The 22,766-nt window shown below is 42.1% G+C and overlaps 1 protein-coding gene and 1 long non-coding RNA gene across 3 annotated transcripts in view; one reads left to right on the top strand and one right to left on the bottom strand.

Moving 5' to 3' along the window:
- Window positions 1–321: 321 nt before the first annotated feature.
- LOC149125695 (uncharacterized) lies at window positions 322–2,311 on the bottom strand. 2 transcript variants are annotated; one of them, XR_016237330.1, is made up of 2 exons: window positions 2,213–2,311; window positions 322–1,840 (listed from the first exon to the last, which is right to left on the bottom strand). It is a non-coding gene; the product is annotated as an uncharacterized LOC149125695 (long non-coding RNA). The 2 variants fall into 2 exon arrangements; XR_016237329.1 differs by lacking the exon at window positions 2,213–2,311 and adding an exon at window positions 2,053–2,199.
- A 30-nt stretch (window positions 2,312–2,341) lies between these two features.
- HOOK1 (hook microtubule tethering protein 1) overlaps window positions 2,342–22,766 on the top strand; it is a 60,632-nt gene continuing 40,207 nt past the window's right edge. The window contains exons 1-4 of the mRNA XM_002715582.6: window positions 2,342–2,640; window positions 10,344–10,429; window positions 17,700–17,772; window positions 22,625–22,675. Of these exons, the coding sequence (XP_002715628.1) occupies window positions 2,578–2,640; window positions 10,344–10,429; window positions 17,700–17,772; window positions 22,625–22,675 (273 nt within the window). The 5' untranslated portion in view covers window positions 2,342–2,577. The remainder of the gene's footprint in view (window positions 2,641–10,343; window positions 10,430–17,699; window positions 17,773–22,624; window positions 22,676–22,766) is intronic.

Genomic DNA, 22,766 nt, shown 5'->3' with positions numbered 1-22,766 from the left:
AATATTTTTTAAAAACCAGTTCCATTTTACTCTACAAACATAGATATCAACTTTCTTATTTATTTATTTTGCTTAAGGAATACAATGTCATTCATTTAATATATACAGATTTGGGAACATGATGCTTCTTCCCCCATCCCTCCTTACCAACCATATTCCCGCCGCCTTCCTCCTTCTTTCCCATTCTTATTTTTCAGAGATCAATTTTCAGCTAATTTTTATACTTATAAGATTAACCTTATACTAAGTAGAGTTCACTGATTAGTGTGAAGAAAAAAAGAACAAAAACATACAAGAAAATCAACTTTTGTTTTTAATTAGAGAGAGAGAGAGAGAGGTAGAGAGAGAGAGAGAGAGAAAGGTCTTCCTTCCATTGGTTCACACCCCAAATGGCCACCATGGTCGTCGTGGTGCACTGATCCGAAGCCAGGAGCCAGGCGCTTCCTCCTGGTCTCCCATGGGGTGCAGGGCCCAAGCACTTGGGCCATCCTCCACTGCACTCCCAAGCCACAGCAGAGAGCTGGCCTGGAAGAGCAGCAACCGCGACGAAATCCGGCGCCCCAACCAGAACTAGAACCTGGGGTGCCAGCGCCGCAGGCGGAGGATTAGCGCCGGCCCAATTTTTTCTTTTTTCTAAATACTTGCTGCAGTTGCCTATGGAAATACACTTCACTCTTCTTAACATTATCTTTTTACTATTTCAGTAATTTATGTTTTGTCCATAACTTTTTCATATTTGTTTGCTTTTTTGCCATTTTTTCTTCTGAACTCCTTGATAAAAGTTGCTCGCGTGATTTTCCCCCTGATCAAGTATCATAAAGAGAACGGGGCGTCCTTCCTCGAGGAATCCAGGTTAACGCAGTTGCTCCCTCCAGTTTCTCAACTATTTAACTTGAACAGTTCTGTCATCTTCAGCTCTCATATGCTTATATCTATGATCATTGTATCTCACATTTACAGAATTGACCACGCGCTATTTACATGATATTTACAATCTATGATTACATTTTAGGTACAGTAATTTTAGGAACATAGAGGTTGAGGTCCTCAGGAGAACGCTTAAGGCAATAAAGTCAAGATTCAGACCGGGTCTTCAATTCTTACATCTTGTAGCCTTCGCTAAATCGCATTATCATCATCCCCGGAGTCCGAAATATAAGGTAACTTCAAACAGGTTAAGAAACTATAAGGTAACTTCAAACAGGTTAAGAAACTCTGGGAACAGAGTCGAGGCAGTCAGTAACACATGCATACCCTGTATTTTTAGAACGAGACATTACGTTTGGGGGCCTTTGAGTCACACATCCATGTCTAAATATACAAACGCAGCAGGATAAACGAGCCAGCTGTGTTTCCACGCAGTGCACGAATTGATGAGTTTATGAATGACTGCAGTGATGGGACCCAACGGCAAGACTAAGAATATTCTAACCCATTTTAATAACCCAAGCCATCTGATTGCCTCCGAGAGCTTCCTATTCTACGCCACCTCCTCCGCTCCCAACCATCTCAGAAAAGACGGATTCTCAGCTGCCAGAGGAAAATGAGTATATTGATATGTTCCACGTTTTTGAAACTGACAGCATTTCGTTTTTCAGTCTGCTTGAAAACGGTCCTTTTTGTCCCATTTAAAGCCAACGTACCGCTGCTCCGGGACCTCGTGCAGACCTCTCCTAGTAGCATTTACGTATGTCCTTGTCCCTGGGAACATTTCTTTGGCGCTCCTTCAAATTAAAACATTCAGCAAGCGCTTGGGAGAAAACCAGCTCTTCCTTCTTCAAGGGTTTTAACACACGGTTAGGATCGACTTCTGAAGACGCTATGGAACCAGAGCGTGGACCTGCACAGGTAGAACCAGGAGCTGTACTACCGGGACTCAACAGGCGGGGAGACACCTGAACCCCGCCGGGACCTGCAGCCCCTACTGCCACCTGGAGTGGTGCGAAGCCTCAGCCCCGCCAACGCCCCGCAGCGCACGCGCGCTCGCCGCCCCCGCAGGCCACCTCAGGCTCGCGCCGCCCCCGCCCTCAGTGCACCTGCCAGGTCACAAACCTCCACACCCCCGCTCTCGCTCCCTCCCGGAGGCTTAGGCTTGTCTCGCGTTGATTGGCCGGAGCCCACGAGGGCCCGTCCAATCAGCAACCCGTCCCGCTCAACCTATTCCCGCTCTTCCCGCCTCCGCCCGCCCCGCCCGCCCCGCCCGGCTACCTACCTTCTTTGTGACTGGTGCGCGCACAGGTCACTCAGTGCGGCGGGGCGAGGTGTGGGGAGCGGGCAGGAGGCAGGCGGAGGGGCGGGGAGGGGAGGGGTGGGCGGGGGCGGGGCCCAGGTGCTGCGCGGCGCGGACAGGGCCCAGACAGGGGAGGGGGCGGACGCGGGCGCGAGGCGGGGGCGGTGAGGAGGGGGTTACGCCGGCGACGTCGGCAGCGTGAGGCTTAGCGCGTGAGCGGCGCCGGCGCGGGGCCTGGCGAGCGAGCTTCCGCGGTGGGTGAGCAGGTCGTCGACGCGGGCTCCTGGAGGAGCGCGGGTAGGCGGGAGCTGTCGCTGTCAGCGGCGGAGTCGACGGCGGCCCGAGCCATGGAGGAGACGCAGCCGCCACCGCAGCCCGAGCTGCCGCTCTGCGACAGCCTCATGATCTGGGTGAGTGAGAAGCGGCGAGGGCCCGGCTCCCGCCAGGTGAGCCCGCGGAGGAGCTGGGGCCACCTGCGCAGCCGCCTCCCGGCGCCCTTGAACGCCGGGGTGCCACCTGCGGGCCGCGGGGCAGGTGTGTGCGCGTGGGGTCTGCGCCGGGGGATGCAGGGGGCGAGCCGGAAGGTGGAGGCTGGGGGCCTAGGGGGAGCGTGGGATCCAGATGGTGTCCTTAACAGCTGTGCAGGAGCCGCGCGCCCATCCCCTCTTCTCCGCCTGCCCCGGCCCGAAGTCCGGACTTTGCGGACCGCTGACTCCCTCGCCCTCCATCTGCTTGATGGCTTCCCGTTAGGGACCTTTTGTGCCTCTTGGGAGTGAAGACCTCTGAGACCTGGCCATGCACCCGCTGCCACCTTGCCCTGATTGGACACAGGTGGCCAGGAGGGGGCTGGCTGTTTCCAATATCGGATGGCTGCTCTTCCAGGACACTAAGACATCCGATTTTGGAGAAGTCGCTTAGAAGAGGTGTCCCCACGGATTTCCTGTGATGAGAAAGCGCTGTGTTGGGAGTGGGAGTCCGTTTTCCCTTTTTCTCATTGCCACTTCTCTATTCCCCCCCGCCCCGCCCCCAAAGGACAGCGTTTTCTGGAAAGAAAAGAAATTGGCGTCTTTGTTTACATTTTTCCTGTCAAGTGTTTTTGTTCACTTCTGCTGGACTTTGGCCAGGCAGCTCTGTCCCCAGATTTTTCGGCATTTCAGTCACAAAGTGACATCTCACCTTCTGGAGTTGCCTAACAGAGAGTTGTTATCCAGGTGTGGTTCTTAACCTGTGTTGGGCAAGGATGGTGCGGGGTGGTCCACAGGTGCTGTGGATGATGCTGGTCCCCAAACCAGTTGTTTCCCTGTGTGCAGGGAGTGTGTGCAGAATGGAATGTAAGCAGACCAGACCAGGAGGTGGCCATGGGGTGATGAGATGCCCCAGTGATCTGCTAATGCTTCTAATTCCAAAGACTGGAACATCTGGGAGGATTCTGAGAGCATATGAAGTCTCTTGAAATAACCGTGATTTAAAGAAACTTTTATACTAAGGAAGGAAACAACTTTTGCTTTAAGTGGAATGCAGAAATCTAGAGTGCCTGAATTAAGCAGTTAGCTAACTTCATCTGTATTTTCGTTTAAAAGTGCCTGAATTAAGCAGTTAGCTAACTTCATCTGTATTTTCGTTTAAAAGAATTATTGGCCTTTAGACGCTTTTTTTAATGCTATCGTGAAACAAGACAGCGTTATTTTTAATGATCTGTTTTGATAAAATAAGTGCCTAATTAAAGGCTGCATTCTAATCTGTTACATTGTTGCTCTGAACGTCTGATGAAGTAAACTTAGTCTTTATGATGTCAGTGACTTACCTGTGTGGATGTGGAGAAGCACAGGGTATTGAATTCTGTTCAGTATGTTTACATGTTGTGTTTTGGTGTCCGTTCTTTCACTGCTTCTTTATTGACTTCTACCTTATGCTAAGCTGTGAGGAAGATACGTCGGTTTTAATAGCAGTGGTAGGCAGAGTTGTGTATAATTAAAATGCAAGGTAAAATTCCTTAAAGCCAGCATAAACGTTATGAACCGAATGACAAGGAATTACAGATACAGGGACAGATGGTAATCTCTAGCCCTCTCTGCGGGCACTGTGCACCGGGGAGAAAATTGACCTTGCAGGCTGCTGCCTCTGCTAGTGCTGCTGTTGACCAACGCAGCCTTTCCCCTAACATGGTCCAGCCTTGTGAGTAAGAATAAGCAGGCAGTGCCTCTCCCATTCCTCTTGGCAGTTTCATAGGTACTGCGATGCTTTTCTCCTCGGACAAACGGCCACCTTGTCTTTGGCACTGGCTTTAAAGAGTCCATCTCTTCTGTCTTTTCTAGAGCGTTGCTCTATCATTTTATTCCCTATCTGTATAGGTAACTTCTTTTACTCCACTGTCTCTGTCCTTTCTACATATATACTTACTCAAATCATCCTCATTTAAAAAAAGAGCAAGTATAAGTCAACAACAGGAGTCAGTGTGCACTTACTCGCCATGTAGGATCTCTGTCCTTAATATGTTGTGCTATGAGAATTAATGGTAAAACTAATCTTCAAACAGTGCTTTATACTTTGTGTATCTGTGTGGGTGCAAACTGTTGAAATCTTTACTTAGTATATACCAAGTTGATCTTATGTATATAAAGATAATTAAAAATGAATCTAAATAAAGAATGGAATGGGAAAGGGAGTAGGAGATGGGATGGTTTGCTGGTGGGAGGGTGGTTATGGGGGGAAAATGCTATAATCCAAAAGTTGTACTTTCAAAATTTATGTTTATTAAAGTTTTCTAAAAAATAAATAAAATAAAAAAAATCATTACATTAAAAAAAAAAAGAACAAGTAGCTACCATTTCATATTAAAACCACAGTGTTTCCCTGCCCCGCCACAGTGAAGTTTCTTGAGTTTTTCATAGTGCTTTGTACTTCCTTAACTCGCGTTCACTCCTGATTCTTTTTCAGAGTCATTCACTTCATTACCAGTTTCCCAAATCCCGTCTAACATATTGTTCTCTTACTGGATGGTTCCTTCATGAAATTCTTGTCTGTGTTGGTTCCCAGGCACCTGTCTCTTGGCTTTACTTCTTTAGATGATTTCCACTGAACATTATGTTTATTTGTTTTTCCATTGCTAACTGCTAAACGTTTGACCTTACCTCACATATCCAACTTTCTCCAAATTCACTTCACGTCGCATTCCTTATGCCCACCATGCTGCACTTACTTATTTTTCCTTGAAAAAGCTAAGCTTTTAAAAATACCCTTGGTATTTTCTAACTTCTCTTCCTTCCACCTAAAATATTTTGCTTTTAGTTCTTCCGGTGGCTACTTGCATCCGACCATTCTGGTCCTGAGTCTGCTGTTGCCTCTGCTGGACTCTGGTTGCTCTTTCTGGAGTAGGGACCTACCTACCTGTTCCTCACCCCATCCCAGCTGCCTTCTGTCAGCCTCCTTCTGTCATGTCTGGAACACTTTACACTTTCTGAGGCTATTCAGTTTGCTGCTTGGATCAGGGCCCTGCCTGACCTATTTTCTACTCTGTCTCTACGATGGAGAACACTAACCAGGATCTCTGATACGGCGATGAATCAGAGTGGAGATACGAAAGACCATTGCTTGGTGTTGACCCTCAGTCTAGTGTTTTACCATTAATATCATATAACTGTAAGTCCTTATAGAAACCTGGGAGTGAATTTTTAACTGACTCACACGATTGATGGATTTCAGCAAGTAGAAATGAGAAGGGAGTGAATTTTCTAAACAGAAGAACCACTGGCTGTACTGATGATCTCCTTTGTCAACTAAAGGGAGGTGATGGGACATGATATATAGTTGTCAGCTTATCCTTGGCCCATTAATATGCTCCCTAACGTATTTTATGTGTTGAAGAGATGTAGGAGATCTAAGATTTCAAATTTTGGGGCCAAATAATGGAGATGAGAAGACAGTTTTGGTTGTAACTCCATTCTTTCAGTACCAGGAGGAAAAGGAGTCAACATTAAAAGAAAGAGAAATTGCCAAGAAATCTTGGTTAGGTAGAGGACTACATCTTTTAGCACTTTTTAAAAAAAGTATTGTATGATTTGGAACTCTTATTAAAATAATTAGTTCTTAGAAATGTTGTACTGGGGGCTGGCGCAGTGGTGTAGTGGGTAAAGCTGCCGCCTACAGTGTTGGCATCCCATATGGGCACTGGTTTGAGTTCCAGCTGCTCTACTTCCAATCCAGCTCTCTACTACGGCCTGGGAAAGCAGTAGATGATGGCCCAAGTGCTTGGGCTCCTGCGCCCACATGAGAGACCCTGAAGAAGCTCCTGGCTTCGGATCGGTGCAGCTCCGGCCATTGTGGTCATTTGGGGAGTGAACTAGCGGATGGAAGACCTCTCTTTCTCTCTTTCTCTGTCTCTGCCTCTCTGTAACCCTGTCTTTCAAATAAATAAATCTTAAAAAAAAAAAAAAATAAAAAGAATGTTGTACTGCTCCTTAGATAATTCGTGGTTAAAGAATAAAAATGTCCATCATTTACAGGACAGGGATTGTATGATGAAATATTTGAAGATAAATTTCTTATAGTGTCTATTTGTTTTTACCTACCTGAAAGAGAGAGAGAAAGAGATCTTCCATTGGCTGTTTTACTCCCCCAAATATCCACAACAGCCAGGTTGGGGCCAGGCCAAAACCCGGAGCCCTGAAGTTCTTCTGGGCCACTCATGTAGGTGTCAGGGGTCTAAACACTTGAGTCACCATCTACTGTCTCCATGGATGCATTAGCAGGAAGCTGAATTAGAAGAAGAGGATCCAGGACTTGATCCCAGGCACTCTGATATGGGATGTAGGCATCCCAAGTGGTGGCCTCATCTATTGCACCACAATACTGACCTCTGTATGAAGATGGATTTAATTCTTCCTGTTAGTTCTGTAACACTGGGAGTGTATTGGTATCTTGGGACTTTGGACATTAAAATTACAGCGTTGGGCCATATATTTTTTAGTCAGTTTCTTGGTTCCTGCATTCTCTGAATTTGATAAGCAGATGAAGGAAAGCATATTAACAAATATATACTCAAATTAAGAAAATTGTTAAAGGCTGAATTTTTTTTTTTTAATTTTTATTTCTTTGAAAGAGAGAGAGAGACATACAGACAGAGAGCTCTGCATCTGCAGTTCACTCCTCAAAAGCCCATAGTGGCTGGGTTTGGGCCAGGCTGAAGCTAGAAGGCCACACTCAATCCGGATCTCCCACATGTGTTGGATGGGCCCATGGTTGTCATCTGCTGCCTCCCAGGGTGCACATTGGCAGCAAGTTGGAATGGGCAGCCTGCAGTCAAAGCTGGGCACTTTTATGTGGGATGTGGGCATCCCAAGTGGCAGCTTTACCTTTGTGGCAAATGAATGCCCCGTCAAATGTTCACTCTAAAGATGTTTCTCCGAAGGTTTTAAAACTCAGTGCTTGTCTCTGAAATGAGGAGCTAGAAAGGAAACTATCTAGAGAAAGTTGAACCAGGATTGAGTTTTTTGTTAGCTATCAGATGTGAAACCCCTTTCTTCCTTGATTCCTGTGACATTTGTAATGAAACAGTTGAGGAACAGCATCTCCCCAATTTTGTATTTTTCCTTATTTGAAAATAAAGAAGAAAGTAGCAGGATAACTTGCAAGATACCTATGTTTAATGATGGACTCCTCAGGAAACCCTGGCTGTCTGGGTCGCTCTCTAAAAAGACTTCTGCTTCTCCACCTCTGGGAAGAGTAGTGGGAAAGAATGTTTGCTTTTGTCCTTCTGATTTGGCCCAGTTCCCTGCACCGGGCTTTTAAAATTTATTCACTGTTCTTGAGTAGAAAGCCTTTCAATTTTGCCAAGCAAAATGACATTCTCTGTTGTCTAATTTGCAGCTGTTTTAAGAACTTCTAAGACGTTGCATTCTCCATGGCTCTGAGGAGGAGACATTGATCTTAACCAGAGCATAGTCAGCAAAGAGGCAACTCCGTATGCATCGTTGTTATTTTGCCTAATACCGTGTGCCTCTAAAATTGTCTTTTTAAAGCCATGAATTTTGAAAAAAAGAAAAGTTGTGACAGTTAAACATAACTTTTAAGTTACACATTAAAGTTAACGTGTGGAAGTGTAGAAAAGTAGGAGACAGTTTATTTTCCTGTTACAGATGCCGTGATCCTGAGGTTTCTCTTCCCTGTACCTCCACCCAGCTGCAGAACCTTTCTTATTTTGTATTTTAATTATTCCTGAATTCATCTTGTTCTCTCAGTCAGCATGGTGCTAACCACCTCTAAGCTGTCTGTTTTTCCAGTGTGAACATCGCAGGAGCGTTCTACCTGGTCTCCCTGTCTCATGCATGAAGCTCCTCTGTCACTGTTCCTCTCCCAAAATAAAGCAAGATATCACTCTCTCCCGTATTACCCTGTAATGATTTTTCATCACCCAGAGCAGCGGTTCCCCCAAATTGATGTGCATAAGAATCACTTGGGGGTTTTCTGATTTGTCTGGAGACTGTTACATGTTTTTTCTCCATGCCACACTTTGAGAAACCCTAGCTAACGAATCTTGTTAGCTAGTGTGCTCACAACTCTGGATCTGACACCGTATGCCAGGCGCTGACCTGATGTGCATGCTATTGCATCAATGCTCCCAACCGACTTGTGAGATAGAAACTGTTCCCCTGTTTCCCATTATACACTGATGCCGTTAAGGATTAAAGTTGTCCAGGCTTATTATGGAACTCCAGCTCCCTGATCCCTGCCTGTACACTTAATACCCTTTACTGTCGCCCCTTCCCCAGACTTTACATTGCAAATCCAAAAACACTGAACTGCATATTCGATAAACATACCATCTCTTCTGATGGGTCTGTGCTTTTGTCACTTTCATGTTTTCTGAAGCTTTCTTCCCCCAGTCCTTTCTTAGAAAGTATGCTGGTCCTCCCTCAAGACCTTCCATCCAGGAATCCACCAAGAAGTGTTTACAAAATGCAAAGTCTAGTTATATTCATTGACTCTCCTTATATTTTCAGAATATTTTGTGCCCATTACATTCACAACACTTACATGAGACTTTCTGTCTAGAAATTGTCTTTTTTGTCTCACCACTCAATTGAAGGTAAAAATCTAGTAATTTTCCTTTGTAATCCCATCTAGTCCATGGTATATAGCATATGTACTATACAGTGTTAGAGTTCAATAAAGTATCTCTGGATTTCAGAAGTAATTTTGGCTACATTTAGTCATTCTTTGGTCTTATATTAGTATAATGGAGACAGATTTGTAGAGTCTTAACCATTAAAGATGAATTATGATGGGAGAGAATTTTACTGGGTTAAGGCAGTTAAGTGCTGAACTAAGGAATTAAAAGTGAATAGGATAAGGCATTTTAGACTTCACTGACCTTTGCTTTTCTACCAAATAATGTGAGTGAAATTTTAACTAGTGAATGTTCTTCTAAATAGAGACAAAATGCAACTGCATTTCCACACCGGGGTTTTTATTATTCTGAAGTTATGAACTGCTTCAAACATGGCCTCCATGTGCTCTAGCTTAGGCATGATTCTTTGAAATGTTTAGTTTTAATTTTTATAAAAATATTTCACAGCCATAGACACATGCTAGTATAGTTTCATTTGTCTGGCAGGATCTGCATTTAAAGGAAACAGAACAGTGTTGGTTGCTTTCCATTTGTTTGTCTGGTAATGCTACCCTGTGGGTATAAAGAAGCATTCAGGGGGCCGGCGCTGTGGCTCACTTGGTTGATCCTCCGCCTGCGGCACTGGTATCCTGTATGGGCGCCGGGTTCTAGTCCTGGTTGGGGCACCGGTACTTGTCCCAGTTGCTCCTCTTCCAGTCCAGCTCTGCTGTGGCCGGGAGGGCAGTGGAGGATGGCCCGGGTGCTTGGGCCCCTGCTCCCGCATGGGAGACCAGGAGGAAGCACCTGGCTTCGGATTGACGCAGTGACGGCCGTGGTGGCCATTTGGGAGTGAACCAGCGGAGGGGAGGACCTTTCTCTCTGTCTCTCTTTCACTGTCTATCAGTCAAATAAATAAATAAATAAATAAATAAATAAATAAATAAATAAATAAAAATTTCTAAAAAAAAAACAAGAAGCATTCAGGTTATTTGCTTTGTGTCATTTCAGCTGCAGACATTCAAGACTGCCTCACCTTGTCAAGATGTGAAACAGCTGACTAATGGAGTTGCCATGGCACAAGTTCTTCACCAAATGTGAGTGCTGGTCTAACTCGGTTTGAAAAGAATTGCAAATCCAATACCAAGGAAGAAAACTTAGACTTGTATCCTAAGGGTTATTGAAACTTTATCCTATTCAGTGGCACTATCCTGACATATGGTACTAAGGCATTCTTGCAACTGAGGAACAAAGAAAGTTTACCACCTCATTATTCCTTGCTTGTTCATAGAAGTGCATTTTAACTGAGCGATTAGGATGCTTATTCAAGAGGTTTCGTATTAATTTGTTGGGGGTATGTTCATAAGATCATAGCAACCGTGAAAAAAAAACCAGGTTAAATGAATGATCCAGTTGCTTATGATGTTCCTCACCCCCGTTGTAATATTGCCATGTGAAGGTGTCAGTGCATGAAATTCTTATCTTAGAGGTTCTTGAAGCATAAAATAACTGGATTTGGAAAAATATTAAATTTTAAAATCTATTTTGGACTAATAGTAGTAATTTGTAAGTCTACCAATAGTGAAGTGGTGAATGAGTGAAATTTGCAGTCACAGATGCTGGGGAACCTTAACTAATAAAGTTCTGTTTTAGTAGACCCACTTTATATAATTATACCAAAAGCTCCTAAATACATTATTTCTAATATTTGCAAAGCATTGTACAAAGATTAGGGTTGTGGTATATTATATGAGTTACATGTTTAGTAGGACAAGCAAGACTAATCTGTATTCAAAATTAATAATTAGATTTATTGTAGCTTACTTTGGGACCAGAATCTCTTTTTAATCTGCTTCATTGTTTTATAGCTAGAGATTGTTTATTTAATCATTTTCTTTGAATATTTGCCATGATTGCCCTTGAAAACTCTGTAGATGGATTAAAAAAATCTGTACCATTCTTAGAAAAACAACTTAAAATTATATTAAAATGCCAGTTACTTGCAATCTTCCAGATAACCTAATTTGAATAGTTGGATTTTTATGAATAAGTGGAGATTAACCCTTCAATCAACAGATTTCACCATTTGCCTCTGGGGTAGGCGGCATGCCTTATGCCTTACTTCCCTGCCTTTTTTTTTTTTTTTTTTTTTTTTTTTTTTTTTTTTTTAAGATTTACTTATATGTTTGAAAGGCACAGTTACAGAGAAATGAGGAGAGACAGAAAGAGGTCTTCCATCTGCAGTTTTACTCCCCAGAAGGCCACAACAGAGCTTCATCCAGATCTCTCAATGAGTGCAGGGGCCCAAGCAACCATTTGGGCCATCTTCCACTGCTTTCCTGGATACATCAGCAGGAACTGGATTGGCAGTGGAATGGCTGGCACTTGTCCTAATGCCATATGGGATGCTGGCGTCATAGGCAGCAGCTTAACCTGTTACACGACAATGCCAGCCCTTCCCCTGCTTTCTTAAAAATCTTTCTTAAATGTTTATTTATACTTTAATTGGTTTTATATTTAATTGGTCAAAGTCAAGCATTTTGAACATGGTCGTTTTTTGATGACTTGGGAAACTTGTCATTGGTTTTTGTCATTAGAGTGTGTACCTTGCCGTCATCTCATTGAGATGTGTTGTAGGTATTGGTGTAGATGCAGCCACGTTATGGTTGATGTGGATGTAAGATGTCATTTCTCTGTGTTTTGGTGGGCTTTAGTAGCCTGTTATTGCTCTCTATCAAAGAGACTTGTTTTCACCCTGATGAGATGCCTGTGACTCTTTTATCTGTACTGAGCACTGTACGTGTTGTTTCAAATACAGTCGGGTGGATTGTAGCTCAGCTCCTTTCTTTTAGCTAACTCATTTTTCTACAATCTGTTGGATTCTGCTGTTGCTGCCTGTCCACTCTCTGCTTTTTTCTGTCCTCTCTTGTCTCTTACTGTCTTCCATTAGCTATTCCATAGGAAAATTAAAATAGGCAGCAAATCATTAAACCTTTTTTCTTCATTAAACAAATGACTGGTTGCTTAAAATTGGGCTCAAGTCTTTCTTTTTTCCTGCATTAGACTGTTTTTACACATTCTTGGGCATTGAAGCCTCCTTACCATCTAAGGACCACTTATATTTTCCTTTTGCTTTTTTTTTTTTTTTAAAGATTTATTTATTTTTAAGGGCAGAGGGACAGACAGAGATAAAGGAAAAGATCTTATCCACTCCCTAAATGGCCACAACTGCCAAGGCTTATCTAGGCCAGTCAGGAGCCTATGACTCTCTCTATACGGGTGTCCCATGTAGGTGGCAGGAGCCCAAGCACTTGGGCCATCCTCCACTACTTTCCCAGGTGCATCAGCAAACTGCTGCATAGAAGTGGAGCATCCAGGACTCGCACCAGCACTCTGACGTTGGATGCCAGCATTGCAAGCAGAAGCTTAACTGCTGTGCCACAAGGCTGGCCCCTACATTCCTTTTCAATACTCTTCCAGTTTTAAAGCTCGTTGGAAATCTGAATCCTGAGTAGTGATACTTAAAAATTTTCCCTTAATTGGATCAGTGCCATCATATACCTGTTAAAAGGATTTACCATAATTCTTTGAATATTTCAAAGTCTTTTTTGTATATTACAGTTTATAAAATATTGCATAGGGCAATGGTGAATCCTGACAAGTCACATAAAAGTTGTTATTTAAGAAGGGAAAAATCTACTTTTTAAGGCACTAGGAAAATGTAACCAATAAGTCTTTCCTTGTTTACTGAAGGCAGATAGGCTTCTAAATAATTAGGGAAAGTGGTGTCCAAACTATCTGACATACACATGAATCACAGAGTTGTTGCTAGGGTTCTACAATTCCTCAATTACCTTGGGATGTATAATATGGAGCTGTCTTTTCAAATGTATGGAGAAGCTGCTGTTATAAAAACAGATGGTGGGTGGGCAACAAGTGGTTCCAGAGCTGTCCTGACAAAAGTACCAGACTTGGGGGCCTGAAACAGCAAAAATTCTCTCACAGGACATTGGCCTGTGCTCCCTCCAGAGCTCCTAGGAAAGGACGCCTCCTTTCCATCTCCTGCTGCTGGTAGCCCGGGCTTTCCATTGTTTGTGCAGTGCAACTCAGATCTGTCTCTGTTCTAATGAGGCCTTCTGGCCTCTGTATTTGTAACTACGTCTCTTCTCTTACATAAGGGCATCAGAGACATTGGGGTAGAGCCATCCAAATTCAGTACGAATTCATTTTACTTTGATTAGATCTGAAGACCCTGTTCCCAAATAAGATCACATTCAAAGAGACCATGGGTTTGGACTTTTGGGGGGATGAGATTCAATCCACAGCAGCTCTAAATAGTGCATGCCACTTCCCCAAAAGACAGCTTGGTCGTTTTAAGCACCAGATAATGTCTATACTTGTTTCTGTTGTTTTGGGCTAGATTTTTTGCTTTTAACAAGGGGAAGAAGAGCGAGACAGAAGATTGAATATTCAGATACCTCAAGCATCATAAGTTTCCTTGTTTATTTGTTGAGCAGATATGTGAATATTTAAAATGATAAACTATGATTATTTAGTATGTGAATATTTACTAAATGTCAGACATAGTTGTGTACCCCACAGATGTCATTTCATTTAATCTCTGTTACTCTATTAGGTAGATGTTATTGTTACCCTTAATTTATACACAGAGACAGAGTTGTAGAGCAGTGATAATGCTTTCAGAAAGTCAAATAATGAGTAAATAGCAAAGCCGGGGACCTATTATCAACTTGGTCTGATTCCAAAGCCACTGCTCTCGGTCAGCTGTCATCATTAAAATCCATATTCTGGGGCTGTTGCTGTGGCATAGCAAGTGGAGCCACCACCTGAAGTGCCGGCATCCCATATGGGTGCTGGTTTGAGTCCCGGCTGCTCCACTTCCCATCCAGCTCTCTGCTGTAGCCTGGGAAAGCAGTAGAAGATGGTCCAAGTGCTTGGGCCCCTGCACCCATTTGGGAGAACCCGAGGAAGTTTCTGACTTCTGGCTTAGGATTTGCACAGCTCCAGCCGTTGCGGCCGGTTGGGGAGTGGACCAGAGGATGAAAGACCTCTCTCTGTCTCTGTCTCTGTCTCTGTCTCTGTCTCTGTCTCTCCTTCTCTCTTTGTAGCTCTGACTTTCAACTAAATAAATAAATCTTTAAAAAAAAAAAATCCATATAGTGAACCCCTCCTGATAGGCTTTTACTTAAGAACATTAATAAAAATTAAAGTCCAGATGTGCATATCCAAAGTACAGATCACAGTTTTATGTGTTTGGCAAAGAAGTATTTTTGATTACTAAGAATAGTCTCAAGGTGTCCATTGAAACAACACAGCTGTGTTGTTTCTAGTAACCAGTAGGTATTAGTTATTCAGGGAATGTAGTTGGTAAAATTGTTAAAAACAAACACCACGGATGGAATTGAAAACATAGTCATGTAGTGTTTTTTAGCTTTATTGGGAAATAATTGGGGAACTGGCATTTTGGTGTAACAGATTAAGTCGCCGCTTGCAGCACTAGTATCTTATAAGGATGCTGGTTTGAGCCGGCGCCGCGGCTCACTAGGCTAATCCTCCGCCTAGCGGCGCCGGCACACCGGGTTCTAGTCCCGGTTGGGGCGCCGGATTCTGTCCCGGTTGCCCCTTTTCCAGGCCAGCTCTCTGCTGTGGCCAGGGAAGTGCAGTGGAGGATGGCCCAGGTGCTTGGGCCCTGCACCCCATGGGAGACCAGGAAAAGCACCTGGCTCCTGGCTCCTGCCATCGGATCAGCGTGGTGCGCCGGCCGCAGCGCGCCGGCCGCGGCGGCCATTGGAGGGTGAACCAATGGCAAAGGAAGACCTTTCTCTCTGTCTCTCTCTCTCACTGTCCACTCTGCCTGTCAAAAAAAAAAAAAAAGAAAAAAAAAAAAAGGATGCTGGTTTGAGTCCCAGCTACTCCACTTGCAGTCCAGCTCCCTGCTGATGCACGCATAAATAAATATTCTAAAAGATAAAAAATTTATTTTAAAAATATAATTGGGCCATATTTATTAGTCCTGTTTCCTCTTCTTGCTTGATATTCTGTGAATGTCATTGACATTCTGAAAAATAGAGGTCAAGTGTCTAGTTCAGGCATGTAGATATGGCAGTACAAAAGAGAAAAGATATGCCCAGAGATTTCTGAATTGAATATCAAGTTTAATAGTGGGAAACATTGACTGTCATCATAATTGTTTGAGAAGGTTGATTCTGTTTATAAGAAAAACAAAAACAGGGCATACATTCTCATCAAGAAGTTATAAAGTATTTCTCAGGGCTAAGGTTGATTTGGGACAGAAAGAAGACAAGGAAAAATGCAAGATAAAAAAAGAGGCATTATCTCAAAAAAACTGGGTGAGGGAATAGATTAGATCCAGTTTCTGAAGGTAATTACACTCATAGTCATATACGTAGTCTTTTATGACCAGAAGACTGGTGTAGAAGTTAGGGTCCTCCAGCAAAAAAGAAACAAACGTGCACACATGCACACGCACACGGAATGGCTCCTGCAGTGTTAGAGGGTAGCAAGTTCAAACCCAGCAGAGCTGAGCAGCCGTGGCTGGAGGGCTGACAGCTCACAGTTGGCCCTGTGTTTGGAAAGGCCTGCAGCTTTGGAGGAGACCCCCACTCTACAGAAGGACTCAGCTTTACTCAGTGTCCTGGTGTAAGTGTGCGTCTTTTCTAAAAATGAGCTTGACAGCAACATCCATAGGTGTGGGACCAAGTATCTGGGTACTGTGGCCTAGCCCTGGTGACACATGGAATTAATCATGTCACCTGACACACTTTTGTTCAGGACTTTCCACTACTTAGTCTGACGTAAAAGGGAGGTCAATTTCCTTTGACAGTTTTGAATCGTTAGTTAAATCAATGCTGTCATTTCTGGTACACAGTTGTTTAGCAGCACATTATTTTTACATCAAGCTAAATGGTTTTGATTATTGTACCCTTTTCTGGGAGAAGTTGAGCACAATCAACTTTAATTTGCTCAAGAGAAAATGGTTGTAAAGTTCAAAATAAATGAATTGGAAATTATGAAGGCATTTTTTAGTTACCTTAACCAGAGTAGTGTCTTCTGTATTAGAACATCTGAGGCGGATGATAGCCTGACAAATCTAGGTGCTGTGTTATCGTTCCAGTTTTATTATTTTAAAATTCAAGATACAATCTTGGAAAAGATCTCCCCCCTCCCACTTTAGTTAGCTTATCTATAAAATAAGACATCCTCTAACACTAATACTCTGCAATTTTATGATTTTTAGCGCATTCTTGAGTGTCATTGTTCCTTTTACTTTATTCATTTAATGGGTGGTTCTCTGTTATTAAAATAAAAAACGATTCATCTTTACATTAATCTTGCTCAATTCCTTACACAGAGCAAGCATGCAAACATATAGGATATAATACATTGATATAATTCACAATATATAGTTAAATATTGTTCCTTGAAACCTTATTGAGGAAACAGACATCTGCACCTCATGTTGGAGCGCCTGGGTTCAAGTCCTGGTTCCGCCCCCATTCCAGCTACTTGTAACGCACATCCTGGAAAGCAGAGGTACTGGTTCAGGTGGTTCAGTATCTGCTGCCCATGTGGAGGACCCAGATTGAGTTTCTGGTTCCTGGCTTTGGTCTGGCTCACCCCCAAATGTTTTTGGCATTTGGTGCATGAACCAATGGATAGGAACTCTTTCATTTTCCCATTAAAAATCCTTATTAATTACACAAAAATTACATCTAGTGATTCTTTTTTTTTTTTTTTGACCTTCAACATCAACAAAAGACTTTACTAGTTAAATCTAAACTTAGCTTTGTAGATTTCCCAGTTAAATTGATTCTACTCAAATAGATTTATTTTGGTCACTCAGGGCAAATTATTTAGCTTCTCCTGTCTTCTATTCCTTGGGTAGTAAGATTGAAGATAATGATCAGTCCTTTGCCAAGGTACTATGATGTTTAAATGAAGTAACATAGAAGAACAGGAAGCACATTGCTTAATATATAGTAGACACTCATTAAAATATTGGTCTTTTTTACCTCCAAGAATTGGAATTTCCACATCTTTTTGCTAGCAGTATGCCAGTATTAAATATTTATATTATATATTATATAAATATTTATGTTTGTATAAATGTTTGTTAAATAGAAGGCATTAATGACTTTATAATTTAATATGAGATATTCCAAGGTAAATCCTTAGTAATCATGAAAAATTCATTAGGTTCATCTAAGTAGTATTTCTTTTACTCCTGTTAAGGATAAGCTATAAAGTATAAAGTGACTTTATTCAGTTTGGTATTTTTCACATATAAAAATGTTTTAATATTTAGCATTTTCATTTTTGTTTTAGTGATGTAGCTTGGTTCAATGAATCTTGGTTAAGCCGAATTAAAGAAGATGTTGGGGACAACTGGAGAATAAAGGTATGCAGAATAATGAGAGAACTTGATCCAAATAGTGGTCCTAAATTTAGCACTAAACTCAGCAAAAATCTTTTTAAAAAATTAATTTACAGGTACATTTTATTGTGTATAGTTTGAGTTTTGACACACCTTTATAGTCTCATGCAACCTGTTCTGTCATAGTTAGATATCAGACACTTCCACTAATTGAAAACCTGCACTTAGGCCCCTTCCAAGTTAATCTTCAACCTGGGCCTAGGCAGCCACAGATGTTTTGTGTCACTGTAAATTTCATTTCTAGAATTTTTTCATAAATGGAACCATACAATATGTACTCTTTGAATTGAGCTTCTTTTACTCAATATGTTTTGAAACACATTCATGTTTCTGTACTAGTAATTTCATCTCTTTTTTTGCTGTATAGTATTTTATTACATTGATGTCACCATTTGTTTAGTTCATCACTGATGATACTATTTGAATTGTTTGATTTTAGCTATTATGAATACAATAGTGATAAAGGTTCAGAGATGAGTCTTTGTGCAGACAGATATTTAATTTCTCTTGGGTGAATTCCTGAGTAGAATTGCTGAGTTGAATATGTTTATCCTTAAAGAAAACCGCCAAACTGATGATCTACTTTCAAGTCAGTTTTGCTGTGCCTTGTAAGCTTTTTGTTTCATATAGGATGTCCAGTTTGTGAGCACTGGCTGTTTTTAACTGTATTGTTATGTTATGATACATTAATGACTGATCTGTTGATTTTTCTCCTCATTTTCATCCACATTTCCTACTATTCTCATGTGTAGTTTCTTTTTTTAATTGGATGCTTGATATGATTTGTATTATGAAGTATTGATTTTTTTTAAGATCCTTTCAAGAGTATTGGACTTTGTTCTTGGAGGCAGTGTGATCCTTTTCAGGCTTGTTTTTGGCTTCCAGAGAAGGCAAATAAATTAGTTTCCTATTGGATTAGATGAGGTACACTACTGAGTTGTGATTTTTGAGGGGTCTTGAGTGAGTGCATATAGCAGTGTCTATTCACTCTGAATAGTGAGAATTTCAAAAGTTTCCATCTCTTTGCGATATTTCAGGTTATAGTTCCCTGGATTGTTTTTTCCTGGACGTAACATTGAGTTCAGAAAAAAACATTTGAGCTTCACCCATGCTGCCTGCAAATTGATATCTAATGAAGGCTTGAAGTTACCGTTACTCAGATTTGGAACTCTTCTTCTCATTGGTGTGCCTTGCAGATTTTATCTGCCTTGGCCTTCCTGAACTTCTGATGTCAATCTCAATCTACTCAACTCACTGAGAACATCGGGCTTTGTCTGATTTCCAGCTCGCTGTGAAAATGGTCATATAGTTGCCTCGAGACAGAAATCCTGGACTAGCACAGGGCTCGTCTTTCTTTTTTCCCTCCCTTTCCGAAAACAGAGTTCTGTGCTTCTTGTTGTCTCAAGCTTGAAAAAAAGGGTTTTTTATATTTAGTCCTATGCTCTAGTTATTAGTGACAGGAGGGTAGATAGGAAAACAGTTAACCTGCTGGTGGCTGGAGATGGACTTGCTGAGACTTAAGTTTTTAATGTGGGCCCTTCAATTCATTGTGGCTCACTTTAAGTTGACTCATCTTAGTTAATCAAACAATAATTAAGTCTCTGGTGTTTAAAGAATGCCATGTGCTTATATTTATAAAACTCTAGAAATTTTTAATCACTTTTATGGGGAAAATTTCTTGTCCTTCACATTGGCATAAGTTTATGAAATAATAACTTAGCTGTTAGAATTGATAAATTGATAAACCACTTCAGTAAAGTTGCAGGTTATGAACTAAACATATAAAACACGGTAGAATTTTTTTATTCCTTAAAATGTCTGTACTACTTAAAGCAATCTATAATACAATAACATTCTTTACAGAATTAGAAAAAGCAATCCTAAAATTCATATGGAATCACAAAAGACTCAGAATAACCAAAGTTTTCTTGAACAAAAAAATCATGCTGGAGGCATCACCATGCCCGACTTCAAAGCATACAACAAAGCTATAGCAATTAAAACAGCATGGTACTGACATAAGAACTGATACATAGATCAATGGAACAGAATAGAGAGCCCAGAAATTCACATACATACAGGCAACTGAGTTTTGACAAAAGTGCAGTGGAGTAAGGATACGCTTTTCAACGAAGGGCACTGGCAAAACTGGATGTTTATATGTAAAAGAATGAAATGACATCCATACCTCTCCCCGTATACAAAAACCAACTCCAGGTGGATCAGAGACTTAAGACCTGAGAATGTGAAGTTGCTGGAAGAAAACGTAGGGGAAATACTCCAAGACATTGGTGTAGGGGACAACTTCTTGGACAAGATCCCCAAAGTAAAGGCAACAAAAGCAAAACCAAACAAATGGGACTTTTATCAAACTCAAGATTTTGCACAGCAAAGGAAGTGATCATTGGAATAAAAGAGACCTCCAACAGAATGGGAAAAAATATTTGCATACTGCCTCTCTGACAAAGCATTAGTATCCTGAAAATATCAGCAACTTGAAAAGATCAACAGCAACAAAAAACAACCAATCCAGTTGGGAAATGGGCAAAGGACTTCAGTGACAGTTCTCGAAAGAAGAGCCACAGTCCTGGCCCCTATTTCTAGTTTTGTAAGATATCTCCACACTATTTTCCACAGTGGCTGCACTAATCTATACTGTGGAATAGTGGGTATAGCTGTTGCTTGCAGTGTCAGCATCCCATATGGGCACCAGTTTGAGACCCAGCTGCTCCACTTCCAGTCCAGCTCTCTGCTATGGCCTGGGAAAGGAGTGGAATATGGCCCAAATCCTTGGGCCCCTGCACCCATGTGGGAGACCCAGAAGAAGCTCCTTAGGAAGTGAACCAGTGGATGGAAGACCTCTCTCTCTCCCTCTCTCTCTCTTTTTTTTTTTAAAGATTTATTTTATTTATTTGAAAGTCAGTTACAGAGAGAGAGGAGAGGCAGAGAGAGAGAGAGGTCTTCCATCCGATGGTTCACTCCCCAGATGGCCGCAACAGCTGGAGCTGCACCGATCTGAAGCCAGGAGCCAGGAGCTTCTTCCGGGTCTCCCACGTGGGTGCAGGGGCCCAAGGACTTGGGCCATCTTCTACTGCTTTCCCAGGCCATAGCAGAGAGCTTGATTGGAAGAGGAGCAGCCGGGATTAGAAACAGTACCCATATGGGATGCCAGCACTTCAGGCCAGGGCTTTAACCCACTGCGTCACAGTGCTGGTCCCCAACCTCTCTCTTTCTCTCTCTGCTTCACCTTCTCTCTGTGTGTAACTCTGACTTTCAAATAAATAAATAAATCTGAAAAGAAAAAAGAAGCTAGGGTCGACACTGTGGCTCAATAGGCTAATCCTCCGCCTGCGGTGCCGGCACACCGGGTTGTAGTCCCGGTCGGGGCACCAGATTCTGTCCTCATTGCCCCTCTTCCAGTCCAGCTCTCTGCTGTGGCCAGGGAGTTCAGTGGAGGATGGCCCAAGTGCTTGGGCCCTGCACCCGCTTGGGAGACCAGGAAAGCACCTGGCTCCTGGCTTCAGATCAGCACGGTGCACCGGCCACAGCGCACCTGCTGCAGCAGCCATTGGAGGGTGAACCAATGGAAAAGGAAGACCTTTCTCTCTGTCTCTCTCTCACTGTCCACTCTGCCTGTCAAAATAAAAAAAAAAAAAAAGCTAGAAATAGACTTGTCATACAATACAGCTATCCCACTATTGGTTATATATGCAAGAGACTTGAATGTATTGTATCAAAGAGATACCTGTACTACCATGTTTATAGCAGCTCTGATCATAATAGCCAAAAATTTGGAACCAATCAAGATGTCCATCATCAGATGAATGAATAAAGAAAATGTGGTATATATACACAATGCAGTATTATTCAGCTATAAAAAAGAATGAAGTTCTGCCATTTGCAGCAAAATGAACGCAACTGGAAGACTTCTTGTTGAGTGAAATAAGCTAGACCCAGGAAGACAAATACCACATATTCTCCCCTATACATGGAAGCTTAAATTTAAAAAACAAAGAAATGCCTGTGTCAGTATCGTTGCAAATATAGTTTTGTAAAACTTTCTTTTATACCTTTGTGAAACCGATGATTTAGAATGTTATACTACTGTAATTTAATAATCTGTGATTACTTTCAAGTTTATTGTATAAGAGTGAACTGGTCATTTTCCCATTCAGTTATTTTTACCCATTGTCTGTATTCTAACTAAGGTCTTTATGCTTTTTGCTTGTTAAACTGCTTAGTGTTAAGCCTTTTGACTGTAATGTAAATTTAAAATATGTTATCTCAAAAACTGAAAAAAGGAGAGGGAAGGAGGTTGGGAGGGACAAAGGGAATCTACAAAGCACATTGAATCTATTAAAAACTATTTTGAGATTAAAATTAAAAAATAAATTAAAGGCCGGCGCCGCAGCTCACTAGGCTAATCCTCCGCCTAGCGGCGCCGGCACACCGGGTTCTAGTCCCGGTCGGGGCGCCGGATTCTGTCCCGGTTGCCCCTCTTCCAGGCCAGCCCTCTGCTGTGGCCAGGGAGTGCAGTGGAGGATGGCCCAGGTGCTTGGGCCCTGCACCCCATGGGAGACCAGGAAAAGCACCTGGCTCCTGGCTCCTGCCATCGGATCAGCGCGGTGCGCCGCCCGCAGCGCGCTGGCCGCGGCGGCCATTGGAGGGTGAACCAACGGCAAAGGAAGACCTTTCTCTCTGTCTCTCTCTCTCACTGTCCACTCTGCCTGTAAAAAAAAAAAAAAAAAAAAAAAAAATAAATTAAAAAATTTAAGAAAACAAAAAAATTTATTTTTTATTCTTTTTTCAACTTTAGGCTAGTAATTTAAAGAAGGTGCTTCAAGGAATTATGAGTTACTACCACGAGGTATGAAAAATAACTGACCTTGTTTAAATATAAAATGTTATGTGATAATATTATTGTCACAGAAAAATGGCTTGACTTTTTCTTGTTAAAA

This window comes from Oryctolagus cuniculus, chromosome 7 (assembly GCF_051225735.1).
Source record: "Oryctolagus cuniculus isolate XC-2025 breed Fujian yellow rabbit chromosome 7, ASM5122573v1, whole genome shotgun sequence".
NCBI lineage: Eukaryota > Metazoa > Chordata > Mammalia > Lagomorpha > Leporidae > Oryctolagus > Oryctolagus cuniculus.
This window is presented reverse-complemented; position numbering and strand designations above follow the sequence as displayed.